The sequence below is a fragment of the Gymnoscopelus microlampas genome (genome assembly GCF_963454915.1).
Source record: "Gymnoscopelus microlampas genome assembly, chromosome: 4".
NCBI lineage: Eukaryota > Metazoa > Chordata > Actinopteri > Myctophiformes > Myctophidae > Gymnoscopelus > Gymnoscopelus microlampas.
Window position 1 is genome coordinate 39,835,796 of NC_139941.1, and position 19,550 is coordinate 39,855,345.

Below are 19,550 nucleotides of genomic sequence, written 5' to 3' on the forward strand. Positions count from 1 at the left end.
TAAATTATCCCAGGCTACTGTAATATTACAAGGCCCTGTTTCATAATATAATTTGAGGCAAAATATATATTATTGTCAATAAAGGTATATTGATAGCCTATGATATATGAAAACGTAATAGTAGGCTATTATTGCGATTATATCTGTTATTATTTTTTGTATTATATATTATGCTATATGTGATGTCCCCCCAAAATATAATATTACTTATTTATGAATCTACTTATTGTTATTTATATATGACTATCCATGTGTCCGGGACGGCTCTGTGGTTCTCAAACTTTAACATTTCCAAGGACCCCCCCTTAACTCTGACAGTATACCAAATGGAACCAAATGGACCCGTTAGGGTCCATTTGGTTCCATTTGTATAGGCCTACTGTCAGAGTTACAGACTTGCAAGGGTCAATTTAGAACCCCACACACATCAAGGAACCCTTAGAGTCCCTGAGCTGGAACCCACTTTTTAGAGAACCACTGTAGCCTATACACTACTCTGCACCAATAGCATCCCATGCAATGGCAGTGAAGAGAGCCTCAAACACAGTGTGTTCATGCATGCAGTCAAGCAGCCAGTGGGAGGATCCCAGTCGATCCCTTCAATCTCCAACTCAGACTTTTTCAAGCGACAGGGGTCCGAGGGGCACATCAGCAGCCCTCTAATACTTGAAGAGTCACCGTCGGGACATTTCAACTCACAAATCTGGGATTTTGTTTGTCATTTTTTTTTCTTCTTGATTAAAAAGAAACAGAAACATTTCAAGTAATAGGGAACCATAAGCTTCTCTCCGTCGGCTGCGGCGCTGCAGGAAGATACAGCTTCCTCCCGTTCTCTGAATAAACAGGTGACTTGTTTCAGAGAGTTTGCCAGGTTTATTATCGCTTTATTATCTTATGTACTCTGACCGATCAACCGTTTGTTTAGGCTGCGTGGCTTTGACAGATTTGTGAGCATCAGAGGGCGAGTTGTTGCTTGTGTTTTAGTGCAAGTTTGTTCTTCAAGCGCAAGGCTGTTTCTCGATCGGGACTCCGGGTCTCTCTCAACAGGTTTTACGGTTACGAGACGAGTGGCATCATCATCTTCGAACAACAGCCTCTTTTTTTGTGGGGATACGAACGATCTAGCAGATCATCATATCGTAATCATGGATATTGCAACAGGTCTGGTGTCACTAGAGCGCCTCTCCACCAGAAAACAGTCCAAGACTTCTTCGATCATGCTGGACGGCATCAAAATTGAAGATCACCCCCTGCGTTCGGGACAAGCCACGCTTGGAGTCATGCTTGGTAAGATGATTGATATTTATAGACATTACCTACTCGGAACTAAATGCGGAATCACTCATCATAGCTTAACAAAATGTCCGAGATTTTAAAAATAATAATAAAAGAATGTTTGACTTGTTTTCTCGGCCTGTCTGTACGCATATACCATTAGCTTACGCGTGAATGCTTGCAGCCCTTCCTTTTCTCCTGGCATGTTTTTAGCCTTTGCAGCTTTTTTTGTTTTTCCATTACATTTAGTTTGACTCGGTTCCAGGGATAAATATCGTGAAAATAGCAGATCTACAAGCTCACTAATGGCATTGAGCTTGTAGATCTGCTATTTTCACAAATGTTGCCTTATTATTTGACAATTTGGCCAATGTTTGAAAAGATTTTATAGTAGGCTATAGTTTGTTGATTACTTCCTTAAATTGCTTAAATGTTGCAGACAAAAGATGAAAAGTAAGATTTGTGTTCATACAACAACAACGCCCCCCCCCCCCAAAAAAAATGAAAAATGTATATCGTTATGCCCTCTAAAACGCCTGCTGGGTTGGCATCCTCTTTGCATTAGTAGTCTAATGATTGTGACATCAAATAACTTGATGATGGATTGATATATGATCGTATCTGGGCTCGTTATACAGATGGTGTAGTATAGGACATACCAGTGTATAGGCCTATAGCTAGCTTATACAGCTACAAGTGTCTCGTTTTGGTAAGAACGAGTCAAACGACTTTATTCTAATTAATCCCAGCTTTTTATTTACTTACATTTACATGTGATTGTGTATTCTTCTATCTGACAATATGTCTTATATAGGCCTGTAGGCCTACAAACTATACAAGCCCCCCCTTTGAGTGTGTGTTATGTATGTATGTGTGTGTGTGTTTGACCGGCCTATACAATTGACTCACACAAGCAAATATGTTCTAGGGTCTGACTGTCACCATCCGTCAGTGTGCGAGGGCTGCCAGCGTCCCATCTCTGACCGCTTCTTGATGAGAGTCAACGACTCTTCGTGGCATGAGGAGTGTTTGCAGTGCACCGTGTGTCAACAGCCTCTCACCACCAGCTGTTACTTCAGAGAGAGGAAACTTTACTGCAAGCATGACTACCAACAGTAAGCACATGCATCTGACCATCTATATCTATCTATCTATCTACTGCAGTGGTTTTCAACCCTTTTCCCATGCCCAAGGACCCCTAAATTGATATACATTTGGCCGTGCGGACCCCCCATCTGAAAATGTTTTGTGCCATGGAGGGACCCCCAGAAGCAAAGATTTGGAGTTAAAAAAAAAATGTGCACACATTTTCAATATTTTTCAAAAATAGAAGATCTACAAGCTCATAGTGCGGTACTCGGTGCCGCGCTATGAGCTTGTATATCTGAATATTATTTTTGAATAGCCAAAGCCTTGTAACCCCCCCCCCCAGGACCACTGGTGGTCCCCGGACCACTGGTTGAGAACCACTGATCTACTATATGCCCGACCAATGCTCCAAGTGGCTTTCCTATTAGGCCTTTACTTTTCAATTTGTCTCTCTCTCAGGATAGGTGGGCACCAAGGAGGAGTGGGCACTTCTGTGTTAAATTGGCATTTTTTTTCCAAAATGTAAAAAATATATATATATATTTGAGAAATGTTTTTAAGTCGAGTAAAGTATACATGATTAGAACATGCTTAGACATTTGACAATTAAGGTCTAATATTTCTACAATTGCTACAAATTGCTGCAAAACCTGTATATTCCAGTCATTTTTGGGCATCAACGAGAAAGAGATACATTTAAGTCTGATATACCGTGCGTGCATGTTCACATCATGTATACTTTACATTACTTAAGACCATTTTTCAAATATTACATATTTTTACATTTTGGGCAAAAATAGCCAATTTTACATCGAGGTGCCCAGATGTCCCTATTAGTGCCCACCTATCCTGTATCCCTTCGCTACAGTCGGCCTATACAGGCCTTCATACTTTTCAATGTGTCTCACTCACTCCACGGCTGGCGGATGATTGCATTTACTGGTTTATTTCTTATTGTCATATTTATTGCTATATTATTGTCATAGAGTCGGCGATATTTCCATATTTATTTCCACTGGACCAGTGAGCGCATTCATAATAGTTAGGGCCTATTATATTGGTCACAACGAACCAGGCCGAGGAAGAATATGTGCGGGAATTGGAGAAGGATTCTCCATTTAATTCATTTCTCGTTGACGGTCCATTCACTGTCTCTACACTCTACAGTATGTGACGAACACTATAGGCCTGGCCACGTTGAGTTCAAAAGCACCAAAAAGGAGGAAAATGCCAGAAAGTACTTACGCTGTAAGTACACAGTAAAATCCTGAGTGTTCATTTAACACTGAGTTATAAATGGATAAATGAACACTGAGGATTTTACTGTGTATTAGCGTATAGGCTACAACGCACCTTCACTGAGTCTGGATGATATATGTATATGCTGCTGTCAGTGACCTGCTATTAAGCAAGCCTAATTTGAACACATTTTATAAAAGTGTAGGCTAATGTGCGTCATTCGACGCAATTTTACGTTTTGTACGTTGTTTTGTAAGTTGTTTTTACTTTTTTATTCTATTTGATTTAAATTATTTGGGCGATTTAATAATATCGTTTGTGCGTTTTATGTTGGGCCTGTATTTAACTTTTGCATTTGGCGCATCCGGCAGTCATTTAGTAGGCAATTTCTGTGATAGCCCTGTATGCTATAGCCTAAATATTGAATGGAGGTGGAGAATTATGAAAAAATGAAACTCAAGCACGGAGACCGGCGCACGCGCGCGTGCGCACACACGCGCACAAACTATTACGCACGCACACACACGTAATGCATGCACATAGCCTACATTCTCAATTTAATATTTCATTTAATTTTTTTGCGGTTAGAATTGTTCTTATTATTTTTTATGTTTTTTCTTTTTTTTTACTTGCTAGATTGAGTTGAAACAGCAGTAAAATGCCCAGTAGGCCTAGCTAGTATAGCCAGTATTGCTATATTGCAGGCTAATGTGAAAATAAAGATTATATTGCTATTTTGATCACAATATGTCAAATTTATAATAACTGTAATAATAAGAATAATAGTAATAATGTGGCTGTATTTTTGTAATCATGTAATTTTGCAGTAATCAATTTCAAGTCCATTGCATTTCTTTAAAAAAAAAATAACCTAAAATTAAAATAACATGTAATTGATGAGGCAAAAAAAATACATTACTATGTGAAGAAGAAATTAGTAAATTGAAATATCAAATTAGTACATTATTATCACACATAGCAGAAGAATGTTTTTTGTTTTGTTGTATATTTTATCAACTGAAGGCTAGATGTGGAGTGTTGCCCCGTAGACCATGGGGTGCCTTGTGTTTCTCATTGCATGAGTGCTTTTCATGCTTGTCATTGAATTTTCAGCTTTTTGTGTCGGGGCTTTTTAACAATTCGGCTTCGATTACCAGGACATTATAGCTCTCTGCTAGATACCTTGCAACCAACAATGAGTTACATCTATTGCCATGCGTGCTATTCATCCAGCTTTGTGACAGCAGTGTAGTCAGTTGATAACAATGGGGAAATTCATAGCAGTAACTAAGGGATACCGGTGTCACGGCTTCACGGCTTAGAGTTTGGCTGGAAAAGGGAGACCATAGTCCAGCAAAGAGAGAGGGATCTCTTTTCTTTTTGCTTATTTTACCCTGGCCATTTTGTTGTTGCTTCATATTGTCTTTCTTACTTGTTTTGTTTATCTATTGTGTGTGCAGGTGTGTGTGTGTGTGTGTGTGTGTGTGTGTGTGTGTGTGTGTGTGTGTGTGTGTGTGTGTGTGTGTGTGTGTGTGTGTGTGTGTGTGTGTGTGTGTGTGTGTGTGTGTGTGTGTGTGTGTGTGTGTGAAAGCCAGAGAAAACATATATCTTTGGTGCAAATATCTCAATTTGCATACTATATATTTTCACACACAATATTGTGTTAGAAACACCATATTTGGTATAAGTATTATATCGTAATATATTGTATTACATTATTATTATTATTATTATGAGCTCAGCATATCCGCATGCAGGCAGCCCTCCCTCGCTTTGCTACCTCTGGCATTTTGCATGTTGAGGTTATGTGACAAGTCCAAACATCCACGCCAAAAACAGCAACCTGCTAGGCGCCATCATGCTCTCTCACAGCGTTATTCATCACACGTTCCATCTTTTAATTGTTCAAACCTCCTCCCCCTTATTTCCCCTTGATCCCTCCCAGGTTATAAAGAAAAAAAAATATATAATGATAAAAAATAACCTTGCTGGAGGGTCCCACTTCACCTTAGACAAAAAGTATCCCTTTTTTTTGTTTATTTCATTTGCACTGATGGGATACTTAAAGATGTAATTGCCACCTTTTTGACTTTTATGACACCCATTTAAGATGCATTTGTCAGCCCACAAAGTGCTCTGGGCTGTGAGGAGAGCTGCTCAGACTTACAGAGGTCTACGTGCCTAATTACATTCCTACAGCAAACTGATTCATACCCCGTAATCAGCTCGAGCTAGCGTGCCGTAAATCAAGGAATTGGCAAGCAGTCTTTCTTTCACACCTTTTGAACAGGTTAAGGAGCCTGACGGTGTGCTGTGTAAAAAAAGAAAAAAAAACTGTACTGCGTACAGTATGTGTACATACTTCACCGACACATTTAAGCACACCTCCAAATAGTATGATTATGTGGTAGTAAATGTGAGAATTTATCAGCCTATGTTTTGGTTGGATTTCCTCTGTGTGTGTCAGACAGTTGACCTTGATGTTTTTATTCTGTTGTTTTTACTGATTTTTGGAGGTAAACACATTTTATAGTTTATAGCTTAAGTGCAAGGACAAATGGCAAATATCATTGGCCGGCTTTCTATCTACGTATATAGTTGTTGTTATTGTTATGATTTGATAGTTTTTATAGCAAAAGGAGAATAATAAATCAGAGACAGTACAGTGTACCGATGCACAGAAGCTGATGAAACTACTTCCTGCACTATTTTGGGAAACATTAGATTCCTTTCTTTGACTTATAGACTGAAAACTGAATGATTCAGTTTTCAGTCTATAAGTCAAAGAAAGGAAAATGAAGATTCACAGTCAAATCCTCAGTTTGTGTATATTTATACACTTTGAAAAAGGAGGCAAACATGAAAATGTTGGTGCGTTCTTTCTTCTTTCCTCCATGTATTCCATATGGGGTTAGATTGAGAATGGGTAAATAGGGTCTGTCAGCTGGATGGGCGCCGTGGCCGAGAGCTCCGTGAGGGGGAACAAGCTTAAACGAGACGGACGGTGTGTAAGAGGTAGTGGAGTGGAATTACACCACCCCCGGAGAGTTTGTTGTGTCCTGGTGTTTAGAGGTCAATTATACATCATTAGAAAGTGGGAGATCTTTTTTTTTTCTTCTTCCCCCTGGAGGGACTTTTTTTCTCCTAACCGGAGCAGATGCTTTGAAAGGAAGGCTTGTGTAATAAGGCTATCACTTGACCAAAGTGTTGGAAAACACCCCTTTAATTGACTGCCTTGTTAGAGGCACGACACGCTCTAGTGATGTGGGTGTAACTATGAGGTTAATATTGTTTGGTAGTAACTATAACAATAGTTCTGATTTGTGTGGTGTATCGATATAGTACATAATCTATAACTATATGTACTGTAAATACTGGTAGCACATACAACTTTGCATTCTAAAATAGATTTTTCAGCAAGTGATGGGGTATAACTATGCGGTTAATATTGTTTAGTAGTAACTATAACAATAGTTCTAATTTGTGTGGTGTATTGATATAGTTCACAACTATCACTACACACTGTATACTGTAAATACTGGTAGCACATACAACTTTGCATGCTTTTTTTGGCAAAATATTGATTTAAATTGGCTCACAGGGAGTTCATCAAAATTCACCAGCATGCAGATTATTTTATATATATTTTTTCACCTTTTTCTTAACCCATTAAGACCTGAGGCCGATTAAAAAAATGTTTTCCTAAATCCTAACGCTTAAAAAAATATATGTATTCAAAGATTTGCACAATTTTTCAAAATAATTCGAAAAATAGCAGATATTCAAGCTCATAGCGCGGCACTCGGTGCCGCGCTATGAGCTTGTAGATCTGCTATTTTCGAATAGCACAAAGTAACCGTAAAATGACACACAGATGCGTTCCCGGTCTGAATGGGCTAATTTGGTAATTCATGCTTTTTGGAGTCAGAAATGAGGTTCAAGTTATGGTTTCTATGAATATTGGAAAAGCAGACCAGATGAAGTCATAAAACCCGAGCCCCCAGAACCTGTCTCACTTCCCTTGTAATTCTCAGCGTTTGGACGATCCCCCGGTGTGCTGAGAGGTGCGTTTTAGAACTGTTAGTAGTGCCCTCCTGTGAAATTGTTGTTTTTTAATTAGCCATGCTTGGGACGCCGTAGTGAGCAGTGTGTTGGATAGATGCTGACGACTGTGGGTTCGCTGTTAGCTCACACAGTGTGTTTTTTTCCTCACCCCAGGACACTCCCGCGTGGCCTGCTACTTTACAAACACATGCACACAAAATGGACACGTTTTCTTTTCTCCTGTCCTCCAGCCCTCGTCCCTCACAAAGTAAAACCCTGAGTTTTAATTTAACTCAGAGAGTGTCCCCGTAACGTGTCCATTTTCACACTCCCAGCGTCCATGTTCACACTCTCAGAGTTAAAATGAACACTCATTCTGTAAACAAGAGATGCTTCTTTTGTCTATTATGCTGAGGAGTCATGGAATAATGATCCAGTTGTGTGTATGCTCTCTATGCTAACTGCTAGCATCTTTTGTCTAATTCTGCCTAAAAAAAATCATAAAAACAGGTCTATAGCCACTTCTCCTGGGTAAATAAAGGAGGACCTCTACCGAGAGACAAATCTAATGTTAGCAACACTAAGCTGGATAATATTGCTTCAGCTTGCAAGGATTTTTTTTACTGCTCGGCAAGGAGCTGGCTGGACTCGGGCCTGTTCCTCTGTAAGGAAGTATTGGGTTCTATGTCAACATGGCTCGGCCTGTCCCAGCAGCATACGAGGATGCATCATCTGTCATCTCATGCCTTGCTAACCGTCCCCTCCTCCAGCACCATTTGGAACCATTAAGGACCTGTTGGAACGTTGCAGCGTTTATTTGACGCTCAAGAAAAGACTACATTAATTCACTCTTTTAGTCCTTCCTGTTTTCTCCCCTTATAGCCACTTTGAGTGATTAATATTTGATTAAACGGCTCATTTGAACAAAACACTTGTGTATGGATAGCATGCTATTACAGATTCAACAGTAGCGGAACAGTGTGCCGTTTCATTTAATATTTAATTTGTAATTTGTGGGCCACTTTGACCACACTAAATCATCTTAAGTAATGAAATCTTAAGTAATAATATCATTATATGTGTTGCGTGATTTCATCGAGGATTTTTGTAAAGCCACCGCGGGTCAATGATTGTGTGTGTGTGTGCGTGCGTGCATGTGTGTGTGGTATCCATGTTTGTGTGCACGTGCTTTGAAAATAGTGTGTGTGTGTGTGTGTGTGTGTGTGTGTGTGTGTGTGTGTGTGTGTGTGTGTGTGTGTGTGTGTGTGTGTGTGTGTGTGTGTGTGTGTGTTCCTGCAGCATGGAGCAGTTGGAACACAAAACACTTTGGGACAGGACTCTATGGGAAGCCACAGAGGCTCAGCCACGGCAGTGCCCCATCACCACTTTAGAGGCTAGGCTGGTGCCTAGGGATGTGGAAAGAGGGCTCTGTGGCTTTGTGTGTGTGTGTGTGTGTGTGTGTGTGTGTGTGTGTGTGTTGAGGTGGGGGCGGGGGCGGAGGGGGTCTGCCTGCATGGTGTGCTCACATTACACTGGATGATAGCAGAGGGGTGCAGAGGAACTCAAGCATGCAATTTGTTGGTAGCCACAATTTAACCTCATCTCCTAAAGCCGGCTGTTAGGCAGCCAGTGGGACATGTCAGTCAATCGGGAATGCTAATCAGTGACAGTAGAGGGAGAAGGCTTGGACGCGGCAATGCGGTGATTTTCATCCCGAGCCTCACCTCCCCTCAGGCCTTCAGGTTTATTTTCACAGCGTGACAACTCTTCATAACAAGAAGGAAGGTCCACCGCAAAACCATTTAAATGCAATTTACAAATTAGATTCTGGCCCAAATCTGTGAAATACTGTAATGGGTTTGAGGTTGTTTAAGTAGCCAGCCCGAGAAATAAAACGCACTCAGCGAATGTTTTCAGTCTCTCGGTTTTCGCCAGGTTCAGTTGTTTATAAAGAAGAGAATCAAAATGTTTTTGTTTGAAATGGTTGGATTTAACTGTACCCATCCATGTGATGAAATTATTCATCTTAAATTAGCTTCATTTAGAGTGTTGGCAAGAATACTTAATAGCGTATACATAGTACGTACATACTTCTTTCTAATTATTTTTCAGGTCTGATTCTGCTCCGTTTCGTTTTTGCTGTTAAAAATGGAATTAGTTTGGAAGTGGGCCACGTCTTGTTCCAAGGGGGGGGGGGGGGGTGGGCAGGCGGTCTGGTCGAACGTGCATGAGGAATTGAGACATGGCCTCTTGCTGCTGGCGCACAGTATCGCCTGCTGGCCCCCAGCTCTGTATATGTGATCCCACTCTGGAATGTTTTTCCAACACGTAGGCCTTTCGCAGATACACTAGAGAGAACTGGCATCACGGTGGCAAGTGCTGCATTCAGACTGTTGTGTGCCCAAGGCTCACTCTCACACTCGCGTCACACATTCTATCTCTACATGGGAATCTGGGCAGAGGAGCGTATTTATCTACACTACGCTCCTCCGAGGTTTCGTCGCGTGTGTGTGTGTGTGTGTGTGTGTGTGTGTGTGTGTGTGTGTGTGTGTGTGTGTGTGTGTGTGTGTGTGTGTGTGTGTGTGTGTGTGTGTGTGTGTGTGTGTGTGTGTGTGTGTGTGTGTGTGTGTGTGTGTGTGCGCGTGTGTGTGTGTGTGTACGTGTGCACGCGTGTGCGCTTGTTTGTGTGTGTGTGTGCGTGCGCATATGCGCTTGTTTGTGTGTGTGTGTGTGTGCGTGTGCATATGCGCTTGTTTGTGTGTGTGTGCATAGACATTATCCTCTCTCTTGCTCAGAAGCAAAGATTTCAGTTAAAAATATTCGCTTTAAAAATATATACATTCAAAGATTTGCACACATTTTCACGATTTTTCAAAAATAGCAGATCTACAAGCTCATAGCGCGGCACTCGGTGCCGCGCTATGAGCTTGTATATCTGCTATTTTTGAATAGCCCAAAGTGTAAAATAATGCTTTTTAGCTTTTGTGTGTGTGTGTGTGTGTGTGCATGTGTGCTCGCGTGCATATGTGCATAGACATTATACTCTCTCTTGCTCAGTGTCTCGTTCTTTGTCTCTGTTCTGTTCTCTCCGACATGCTTTGCTGTATGACCAAGAGACAGACACATTTCAGTGTCTTTCTGGTGAAATGGCCTTTTGTTGTCCTGTCCGTAGCCATACCACACCACAGACCAAAAGCAAAAATCCGACCCTCTCGACATGGCTTGATGGCATAAGCATTGTTATGTTATATCATAAAACACATTTCCTTCTGTCTTTGTAGCCCCCCCCTCTCTTTTATTCTTCATCAAACGAGATTATCCCTCCCAAACACTGGTATTTCTGCCCGAAGTGGCTGACAGAGATTTGCACTTTTATCATTAAGTGTGACACTAAGCTGGTCAGAGCTTTGTCCTGAATGGAGGGCCTGACGGAAACGGGGGCTCCTAATCCTTTTATTTGTGTCAGGAACCCGAAAGAGGGGAAGAATGGGGGCCTGGGTGGGGATGGGGGGGGCTCCTAGAATGCCACGGACCCTTAGTCCCCTCCAGACCCTCGCTTTTCCACAGCCAAGTGAGCACGATTCTCATCTTATGTGGTCCTATGCACTCCAGCGGACGCACACACACACACTCGCGCACGCACGCACGCACGCACGCACGCACGCACGCACACACATGCGGAGACAATACATATAGGCAGTGGTGTAAAGTAAAAAAGTACATTTACTCAAGTACTGTACTTAAGTAACAATTTTGAGGTATTTGCACTTTACTTGAGTATTTCCAATTTTCAGTACTTCTACTTCTACTCCACTACATCTCAGAGGCAAATATTGTACTTTTACTCTGCTACAATCATTTGAAAACTTTAGTTACTAGATACTTTGTAGATGTAAATTATTACATTATAAAACATACATTAACCACTGTATCCCTATTTTATACCTAGGCTATTTGAAAATAGCAGATCGCGTTGTGAGCTTGTAGATCTGCTATTTTCAAACATTCTAGTACTATTACTTTTGGTACTTTAAGTACATTTTGATACCAATACTTCTGTACTTTTACTCAAGTACATTTTTAATTCCGGACTTTTACTTGTGACAGAGTACTTCTACATTGCAGTATTGATACTTTTACTTAAGCAAAACATTTGAGTACTTTTCCCACCACTCCATATAGGCACGCATGCAGATGCACACACACGCTCACGCAGACACACATACTCACACACACATATAGGCCTACAAAATGCACACATTTGAGAGCACATACCTGGCCTAGTAACATACAGTAGCCTGTGTCTGTATGGCCGTGTGTCTGTGAGTGCATGGATATCAGGAGGTGTGGTCTATATAGGAAAGGGGTTCTAAACCTGTGGGCCTAGGGCCCATATGGTGGGATGAGAGGATACTGCAAATGGGCCCCCGAATAATTGACAAAACATTAAGATCTTTTTTTTTAAATATATCTTTTTTGGGCTTTTCTGCCTTTATTGGGATAGTGGAGATGGACAGGAAACAGGGAGAGAGAGAGATGGGGAGAGACAGTAAAGATGCAGTAAAGATCGTCGGGACTCGAACCCACGATGAACTGTCAGGCCACATTAGAGCCTAGGTGCCCCGACCGCTAGGCCAGTGGTTAATTATCATTAAAATAAACGGCTGCCCAACGGCTGCCGTTTTGTTAAGTGGTCAGATGGGTGGGCCACCAAACACATTTTCGAGATTTTCCAAGTGGGCCCTGATCCAGAAAAAAGGTTGAGGAACCAACCGGGATAAGATTAATAAAAGTTTGCCGGGTTCCCCATGGTAGTGGCCCAGCAACCTGGCCCTTTTTTGGGGGGGGAGGGTGGGGGGGTCTGTGGGCTCACAGTGTAGTGTTGTGGGCGCTTCAGCTTCAGCTTTTGTGTTGCTGCACCCCTTGTGGTAATCCATCTCCAGCGGGAGTCCCCCGGGGCACTTTATTTACTCATTCAACTGTTTGGAAGTCTGTTAGACTGCAGATCAGATGCAGTGAGACCAATATGATTACTTTAACCAGCACACTGCAGATTCCTCTCTCCACTGTGTGTGTGTGTGTGTGTGTGTGTGTGTGTGTGTGTGTGTGTGTGTGTGTGTGTGTGTGTGTGTGTGTGTGTGTGTGTGTGTGTGTGTGTGTGTGTGTGTGTGTGTGTGTGTGTGTGTGTGTGTGTGTGTGAACCCTCGTGCCCTGCAGGTGGGAGGAGGAGAAGGTTCCACAAGGATGCTGGGCTCGTCATAATGCCGCCCGTTACTGTATGAATGTCCTGTCTGTCTGTCTGTTTGTCTGTCTGTCTGTCTGTCTGTCTGTAGGCCTGTCCTTTGTAATGTAGGCCAGTGGTTCTCAAACCTTTTCATGTCAAGGACCCCCCAAATTATATGTATTCGGCCGCGGACCCCCATCTCAAAATATCTTGTTCCAGGGACCCCCCAGAAGCAAAGATTTGAGTTACAAACGTTCGCTTCAAAAACAATATATATTCAAAGATTTGCACAAAATTTCACGATTTTTCAAAAATAGCAGATATACAAGCTCATAGCGCGGCACTCGGTGCCGCGCTATGAGCTTGTAGATCTGCTATTTTTGAATAGCCAAAGTATAAAAGGTTAAAACTATTGTGATGCTATATTAACACATTTAGCTGGGGACCCCCTGGAACCCCCCCCCCCCAAGGACCCCCTCACTTTGAGAACCAGAATGATGTAACCTACCCAACCTGGTTGACCTGGAAACGTCTATAGCATCTCTGTCCGGCGATTCTAAGACGGAGAATTCCATTTGGAAACCCCTCCGTTTAAAACGTTGATTCTTTTGTTATTATGACCCCTGTGTCTTTATTATTTTCACCCCTCATTTTTTGTATTTTTTGGGGTGGGGGGGTTAAGTGTATGGTCTCACATTCAGGGGCACCAGGAGTCGGTCTTTGTATAGAACCCCAAAGGCTCGACTGAAGTATATATTTTTTCTTTTCTTTTTTAACTTCTCGGCTCCTTTGCTCGGTGCTGGATCATAATTCAGTATGAAAAACGACGGCAAGTGTGGTGTCATAGTGTAAAAACTAACATCTTTGTTTTATTGGATACCGGGAGATGGATTTGGTTTTCCATCTATCAACATGGAACCCAGAGCTGAGCTGTGCTGTGTACCTGGGGCTCCAACGGTCTCTGCTTCAGCCACTGCAGTCTGTCAGACTCTCTCTCTCTATTCACTCTCTCTCTCTCTCTATTCACTCTCTCTCTCTCTCTCTATTCACTCTCTCTCTCTCTCTCTCTCTCTCTCTCTCTCTCTATTCACTCTCTCTCTCTCTCTCTATTCACTCTCTCTCTCTCTCTCTCTCTCTCTCTCTCTCTCTCTCTCTCTCTCTCTCTCTCTCTCTCTCTCTCTCTCTCTCTCTCTCTCTCTCTCCCTCTCTCTATTCTCTCTCTCTCTCTCTCTCCCTCTCTCTCTCTTGCGCCCCTCGGTGCGGCCAGGGGAACGTGGTTGAAAATCAGTGGTGGAAAGTAACTAAGTACATTTACTTAAGTACTGCACTTAAGTCCAATTTTGAGGTATTTGTTCTTTACTTGAGTATTTACAATTTACAATACTTTTACTTCTACTCCACTACATCTCAGAGGCAAATATTGTACTTCTACTCCACTACAATTATTTGAAAACTTTAGTTACTAGTTACTTTGGCAGATATAAATTATTATATTATATGTAATAATATGATGCGACGCGTTGTGAGCTTTTACTCAAGTACTTTTTTAATTCTGGACTTTTACTTGTAATAGAGTATTTCTATATTGCAGTATTGGTACTTTTACTTAAGTAAAGAATTTGAGTACTTTTTCCATCACTGTTGAAGTCAACTGCCACAGAGGACAGCATGTATAGCAGCAGAGAGCTCCCTAAACTCTCTGTTTAGAGCCGTCCGCTGATTGGTGATGGCCGTCTCTTGGCAAAGAAAAATAACCCCCATATGAAAACAGTGCAGATTGGGTTTCTTTACGTGCCTGCCGTCCCCTCCACTCCGACCAGGCCCCGTCCCCCCCCCCCCCCCCCCCCCCAAGCCAGCGTGATTTGTGCTCGGGGTCCCGTGACCCATGGAAGCTTCAAAAAGCAGCGAGGGGAAATATTTGGATGATCTAGATGGGATAGTGTGGGAGGAGTGGGAGGGAGTGGGAGGGTAGGGGGGGTAGGGGGGGTTGGGGGGGGGCATTGAGCAGGGCTAACTGGTGTAAGACAAGGCAGATGTGGTGGATCTGCAGTGCGGTGGTGATGACAGGACAGTCTGTCCACCATGAGTGCACAGAGAATGCCCACCCTGGATTCTGCGCACGCGCTCACACACATACACACGCGCACACGTACACACACGCACACACACCGCCGCCGCGGACCCCTATCTTCAAATATTTTAGTTTCAGGGACCCCCAGAAGCAAAGATTTGAGTTACAAATGTTGGCTTTAAAAATATATATATATTCAAAGATTTACACAAATTGTCACACATTTTCAAAAATAGCAGATCTACAAGCTCGTAGCGCGGCACTCGGTGCCGCGCTATGAGCTTGTAGATCTGCTATTTTTGTAATAGCAAGCACACTCACACGTGCATGCGCGCGCGCACGCACACACACACACTCACACTCGCACACACACACACACACACCTCTCTCCGGGGGGAGCTAGGCTACAGACACCATGTTCTGCACACTGAGGTGACATGCAGTGGAGAGAAATCGTGCATTTCAGGGGAGGGGTTGGGGGGGGGGGCGGGGGGGCTGCAATATAAGAGGCATTTCATCATCAGATACGGTGATACTGATCGTCTGTGTGCCCCCCACCCCCCCCATATCCCACACCTCACCCCCCCCACCACCCCCACTGTCTCCTCTCTCTCCTTTACCTTGCCTCTCTCTCTCTGCTGGCTGGATATTAATATTTCCCAGAAAACAGCCACCATACGTCTTCCTGGGAACATTTTCTGCGGCTTCACGAGCGCCGCAAAATGATTCGTGTGTCTAGGAAAAAGGGACAGATAAGAGGATAAAACATGGGAAATCTTCAACAACAAAAGAAAAAAAAGTGTATTTATTTTTGCCTTATTGATGCTGAGACCTGAGCGCTCTTGATTTTTTTTGCATGAAAAATGTATTCCTGCAGGCAAAAAGCTGAGACGTTTTGATCTAATTATCTATAAATAATGTTTTTTTTTCTTTCTTTCTTTTTTTCAATTGTTTGATTCCATTTCCTGGTTTCATTCTACCTCATTCTATATGCACCAATTGTGCATCTGCGGGCCACTTAACCCGTTAAGGCCTGAGGTTCCGATTCTACAGAATGTCTTCTAAATCCTGACAGTTTTCCTAAAAACCTATGTTTCTATATCAGTGGTTCTCAAACCTTTTCATGTCAAGGACCCCCAAAATGATATGTGTTTGGCCGCGGACCCCCATCTCAAAACATGTTGTTCCAGGGACCCCCGGAAGCAAAGATTTGAGTTATAGATGTTCGCTTGAAAAATATATATATTCAAAGTTTTGCACAAATTTGCACAATTTTTCAAAAATAGCAGATCTACAAGCTCGTAGCGCGGCACTCGGTGCCGCGCTACGAGCTTGTATATCTGCTATTTTTGAATAGCCCAAAGTGTAAAATAGTGCCTTTTTAGCTCAAATCAAAATATGACACACAGATGCGTTCCCGGTCTTAAGGGGTTAAAATGGAAAGCCCCCATTGAACGCTAACATAGCTGCAGCAGTTCTGCGGTTATGGACGCAAACCCAAACTCAGCAGTTAAAGAAAGCAAACCTGCGGTCTAGAGAGGCTCGCTCCCATCAGTCTTTTTGGCCTCTGTGGCCGTCGCTGGCCTCCTCCTGAGAGGAGGTGGCTGCTGGGCCGAGTGGGCCCATGCATGCATCGCCCCCCCCCCCCCCCCCCCCCCCCCTCCTGGGGTGTCTGTCTGCCTCATGTCAGCCCCGCAGGCTCTGGCTTCTTTTGCCCCGCAGGCCCTTGGTTTGCCACACAGGGGAGAGCCATCCAGAGCCCCAGGCACAGGGCTCCTCCGTCTCTTGAAACCCAAGCCCCAATGTAGTGTTGTGATCCCAGCTGGAGAGACAGGTCCGGCTCTGAGCGGCGCGGGGCCCCCTATCTCTCAGTGTGGAGCCGGGGTCACCGATGGCCTCAGCTCTCTCTCTCTCTCTCTCTCTCTCCATCACTCTCACCGTATGGCTGAAGGTTTAACAAGCGGCCATGAAGCTTTGATTCACAAACAAAACTCATGGAATCGTACATGCTATGTGCTACTACTGCAGTATAGTTCTCAAACTTTTCCGTGCCGAGGAGAGGACCCCTCGGTTGCCTTAAGCAGGCATATGTTCAATTCTTCCGTTTATTTTTTACTTTAAGTAATTCTATGCAACATGTTTGTATTTCTATTTACATTAGAAAGGCGTGTGAGTACTTTATTGTGAAGGTTTGTACCAGTGCATTTTATTTTGAAAACTCTTTGTATTTACTGAGTCACTTCCTGTCAGCATCATTTGATGCAGCAATGCATCAGACAGACCTGTCCAGAATTGTGAGTGTTAAAGCCCTTCTAACCCACTTGGAAGCATTTTAGACGCTATGTCGTAAGTTGTGTTGCTGATTTCAGTTATTGTAACTTTCTGTGACCCTTTTGTGACGTTTTGTGAATGTTAAGTTGGGAAAGTTAATTATTTAACCATGTTTTCTGCTGTCTGCAGAGTATAGTGGCCTAGTGCACAGGTGTCTGTCATCTAGTTAATTGCTGTGAAGTGTGCCTAGGTGATTTGCTACTCACCTGATTTCTTTTTAGTGTGATTGTAGTTTGCAATGCGCTGTCAATTAAGAACACAGATACTGAATGTTTGAATTGTTTTATTATTTTAGTTTTCACGTCATGTTAATGAGGAAGAGCAACAGTGAATGGTGAAATATTACCTCGACTCTGTCTTCATTGGCCACGGTTTACCTTGGTGTTTAGTGACAGTTCCCTACACTGCATGAGAACACTACAATCCCCAAATTCATACATATTCGGCCGCGGACCCCCATCTGAAAATGCTTTCTGCCAGGGACCCCCAGAAGAGAAGATTTGTGTCTGCTTGTGAGCTTGTAGATCGGCTATTCTTTTGGCGTGCCACGCTGTCATACAAACGTAAGTATAAATCAGCCTTTGGGTTTTTGATGCTATCAAATTATCTATTGCGAGCAGCTTCAAAGGCCTGTTTTTGCTAATGTTTCATCATGTGACCAGTGATGTCAGTGGAAATACCGCAGAGCCATTACTTGTTATGTCTTTGGTAGATGTATTCACTCTGAAATGCTGAAAGGCCATAAAGCAGCAGGAAATATATGGCCGTAGCATGAGTGCATTCTGAGCATTTGCGGTGTGAACACGTACCCGCGTCTGTGTTCTCTCAGTCGGCTACAGTGTGTACTATACTGTATGTTGAAGTTCAGTGTGTGTGTTGTTACTACGCGTTGCTGTTTGGTGCTGCATGTGTGTGCTTGTATGATGTGAGCGGCCATGTGTGCATGTATTATTATTGCACATGAGCCTATTTGGTTGCAGTTGCAAGAACCTACTTGTGTGTACTGTGTGTGTGTGTGTGTGTGTGTGTGTGTGTGTGTGTGTGTGTGTGTGTGTGTGTGACTGTGTGTGTGAGTGAGTGCGTGCGTGCATGTGTACGTAATATGACTGTATGTGTGTGTGTGCATGCGTGCGTGCATGTATGTGTACGTAATATGACTGTGTTTCCGTGTATGACCGCGCGCGTGTGTGTGTGTGTGTCCGTGCGTGTGTCTGTGTGTGTGTGTGTGTGTCTGTGCGTGTGTCCGTGTGTGTGTGTGTGTGTGTGTGTGTGGTTGTTTGTAGTCGGGTCTGTCATGCCGCCAACCTTTTGGACACACTGTTGGCAGGCTGACTCAGTCTGTGGAGTGGACTCCCCTCTCTCGGTACAGTATTAGTGCTGCTCTGGACGCAGTAAGTGGTGCGTGCCACCCAAACCACCACCGCTCCCACCACCACCGCCCCCAACCCCCTCATCATCAACCAACTGGTCCTCTCTGCTCTCTCTCCCTTCCTTGGGCCTCCACTAGCGTCTGGGCTGTGGCTGTGGATGAGTGCTACATCCTGGCTGTCAGCACAGGGGTTAGCTGGGGATTGGCCTGTGGTGGAAGTGCAGTATCAGGCCCTGTCTGTCAGCTCCTCGTTCTCCCTTCCTCTCTCTCTCTCGCGCCCCCCCCCCCCCCCCCCTCGCCCCTCAGCGCGGCCCTTATACAGTCAGCGGGCCGGGCACACACAGCGGCGGCGGCACCGACGCGGTGGCCCTGCCGGAAAGACGAGGGCTAGCCTGCGACTCAGTCAGATCTAGAGGGAGGCCTGAAAGTGAAAGGCATCAAAACCTCAGAATAGGCATATTCATACCCCGTGCCAGTTGAAAAAACGGAGGGTGTTTAAAACCCCTTAACCCATTAAGACCTGAGGCCGTGGACCCCCCATCTCAAAATATTTGGTTCCAGGGACCCCCAGAAGCAAAGATTTGAGTCAGAAATGTTCGCTTTAAAAATATATATATATTCAAAGATTTGCACACATTTTCACGATTTTTCGAAAATAGCAGATCTACAAGCTCGTAGCGCGGCACTCGGTGCCGCGCTACGAGCTTGTATATCTGCTATTTTTGAATAGCCAAAGTGTCAAATAATGCTTTTTTTTTTTGCTCAAATCAAAAAATGACACAGATGCGTTCCCGGTCTCAATGGGTTAAGTGCTCTGGTGTTGTGTTTTCAAACAGACCGAGGAGGGCTTTGACAGATAGGTTTACTATTTCACCCCGGTATAACGTTTCAGCCGCTTTTAGCTGTCG

At 43.5% G+C, this 19,550-nt stretch overlaps 1 protein-coding gene across 2 annotated transcripts in view; it reads left to right on the forward strand.

The window, feature by feature from the left end:
• Positions 1–1,145: 1,145 nt before the first annotated feature.
• Positions 1,146–19,550, forward strand: part of lmx1bb (LIM homeobox transcription factor 1, beta b) — a gene marked incomplete at both ends in the record, with an annotated part of 78,657 nt that continues 60,252 nt past the window's right edge. For both annotated transcript variants that reach the window (XM_084055264.1, XM_084055265.1), the window contains 2 exons: positions 1,146–1,287; positions 2,204–2,390. In XM_084055264.1, the coding sequence (XP_083911390.1) occupies positions 1,146–1,287; positions 2,204–2,390 (329 nt within the window). The remainder of the gene's footprint in view (positions 1,288–2,203; positions 2,391–19,550) is intronic.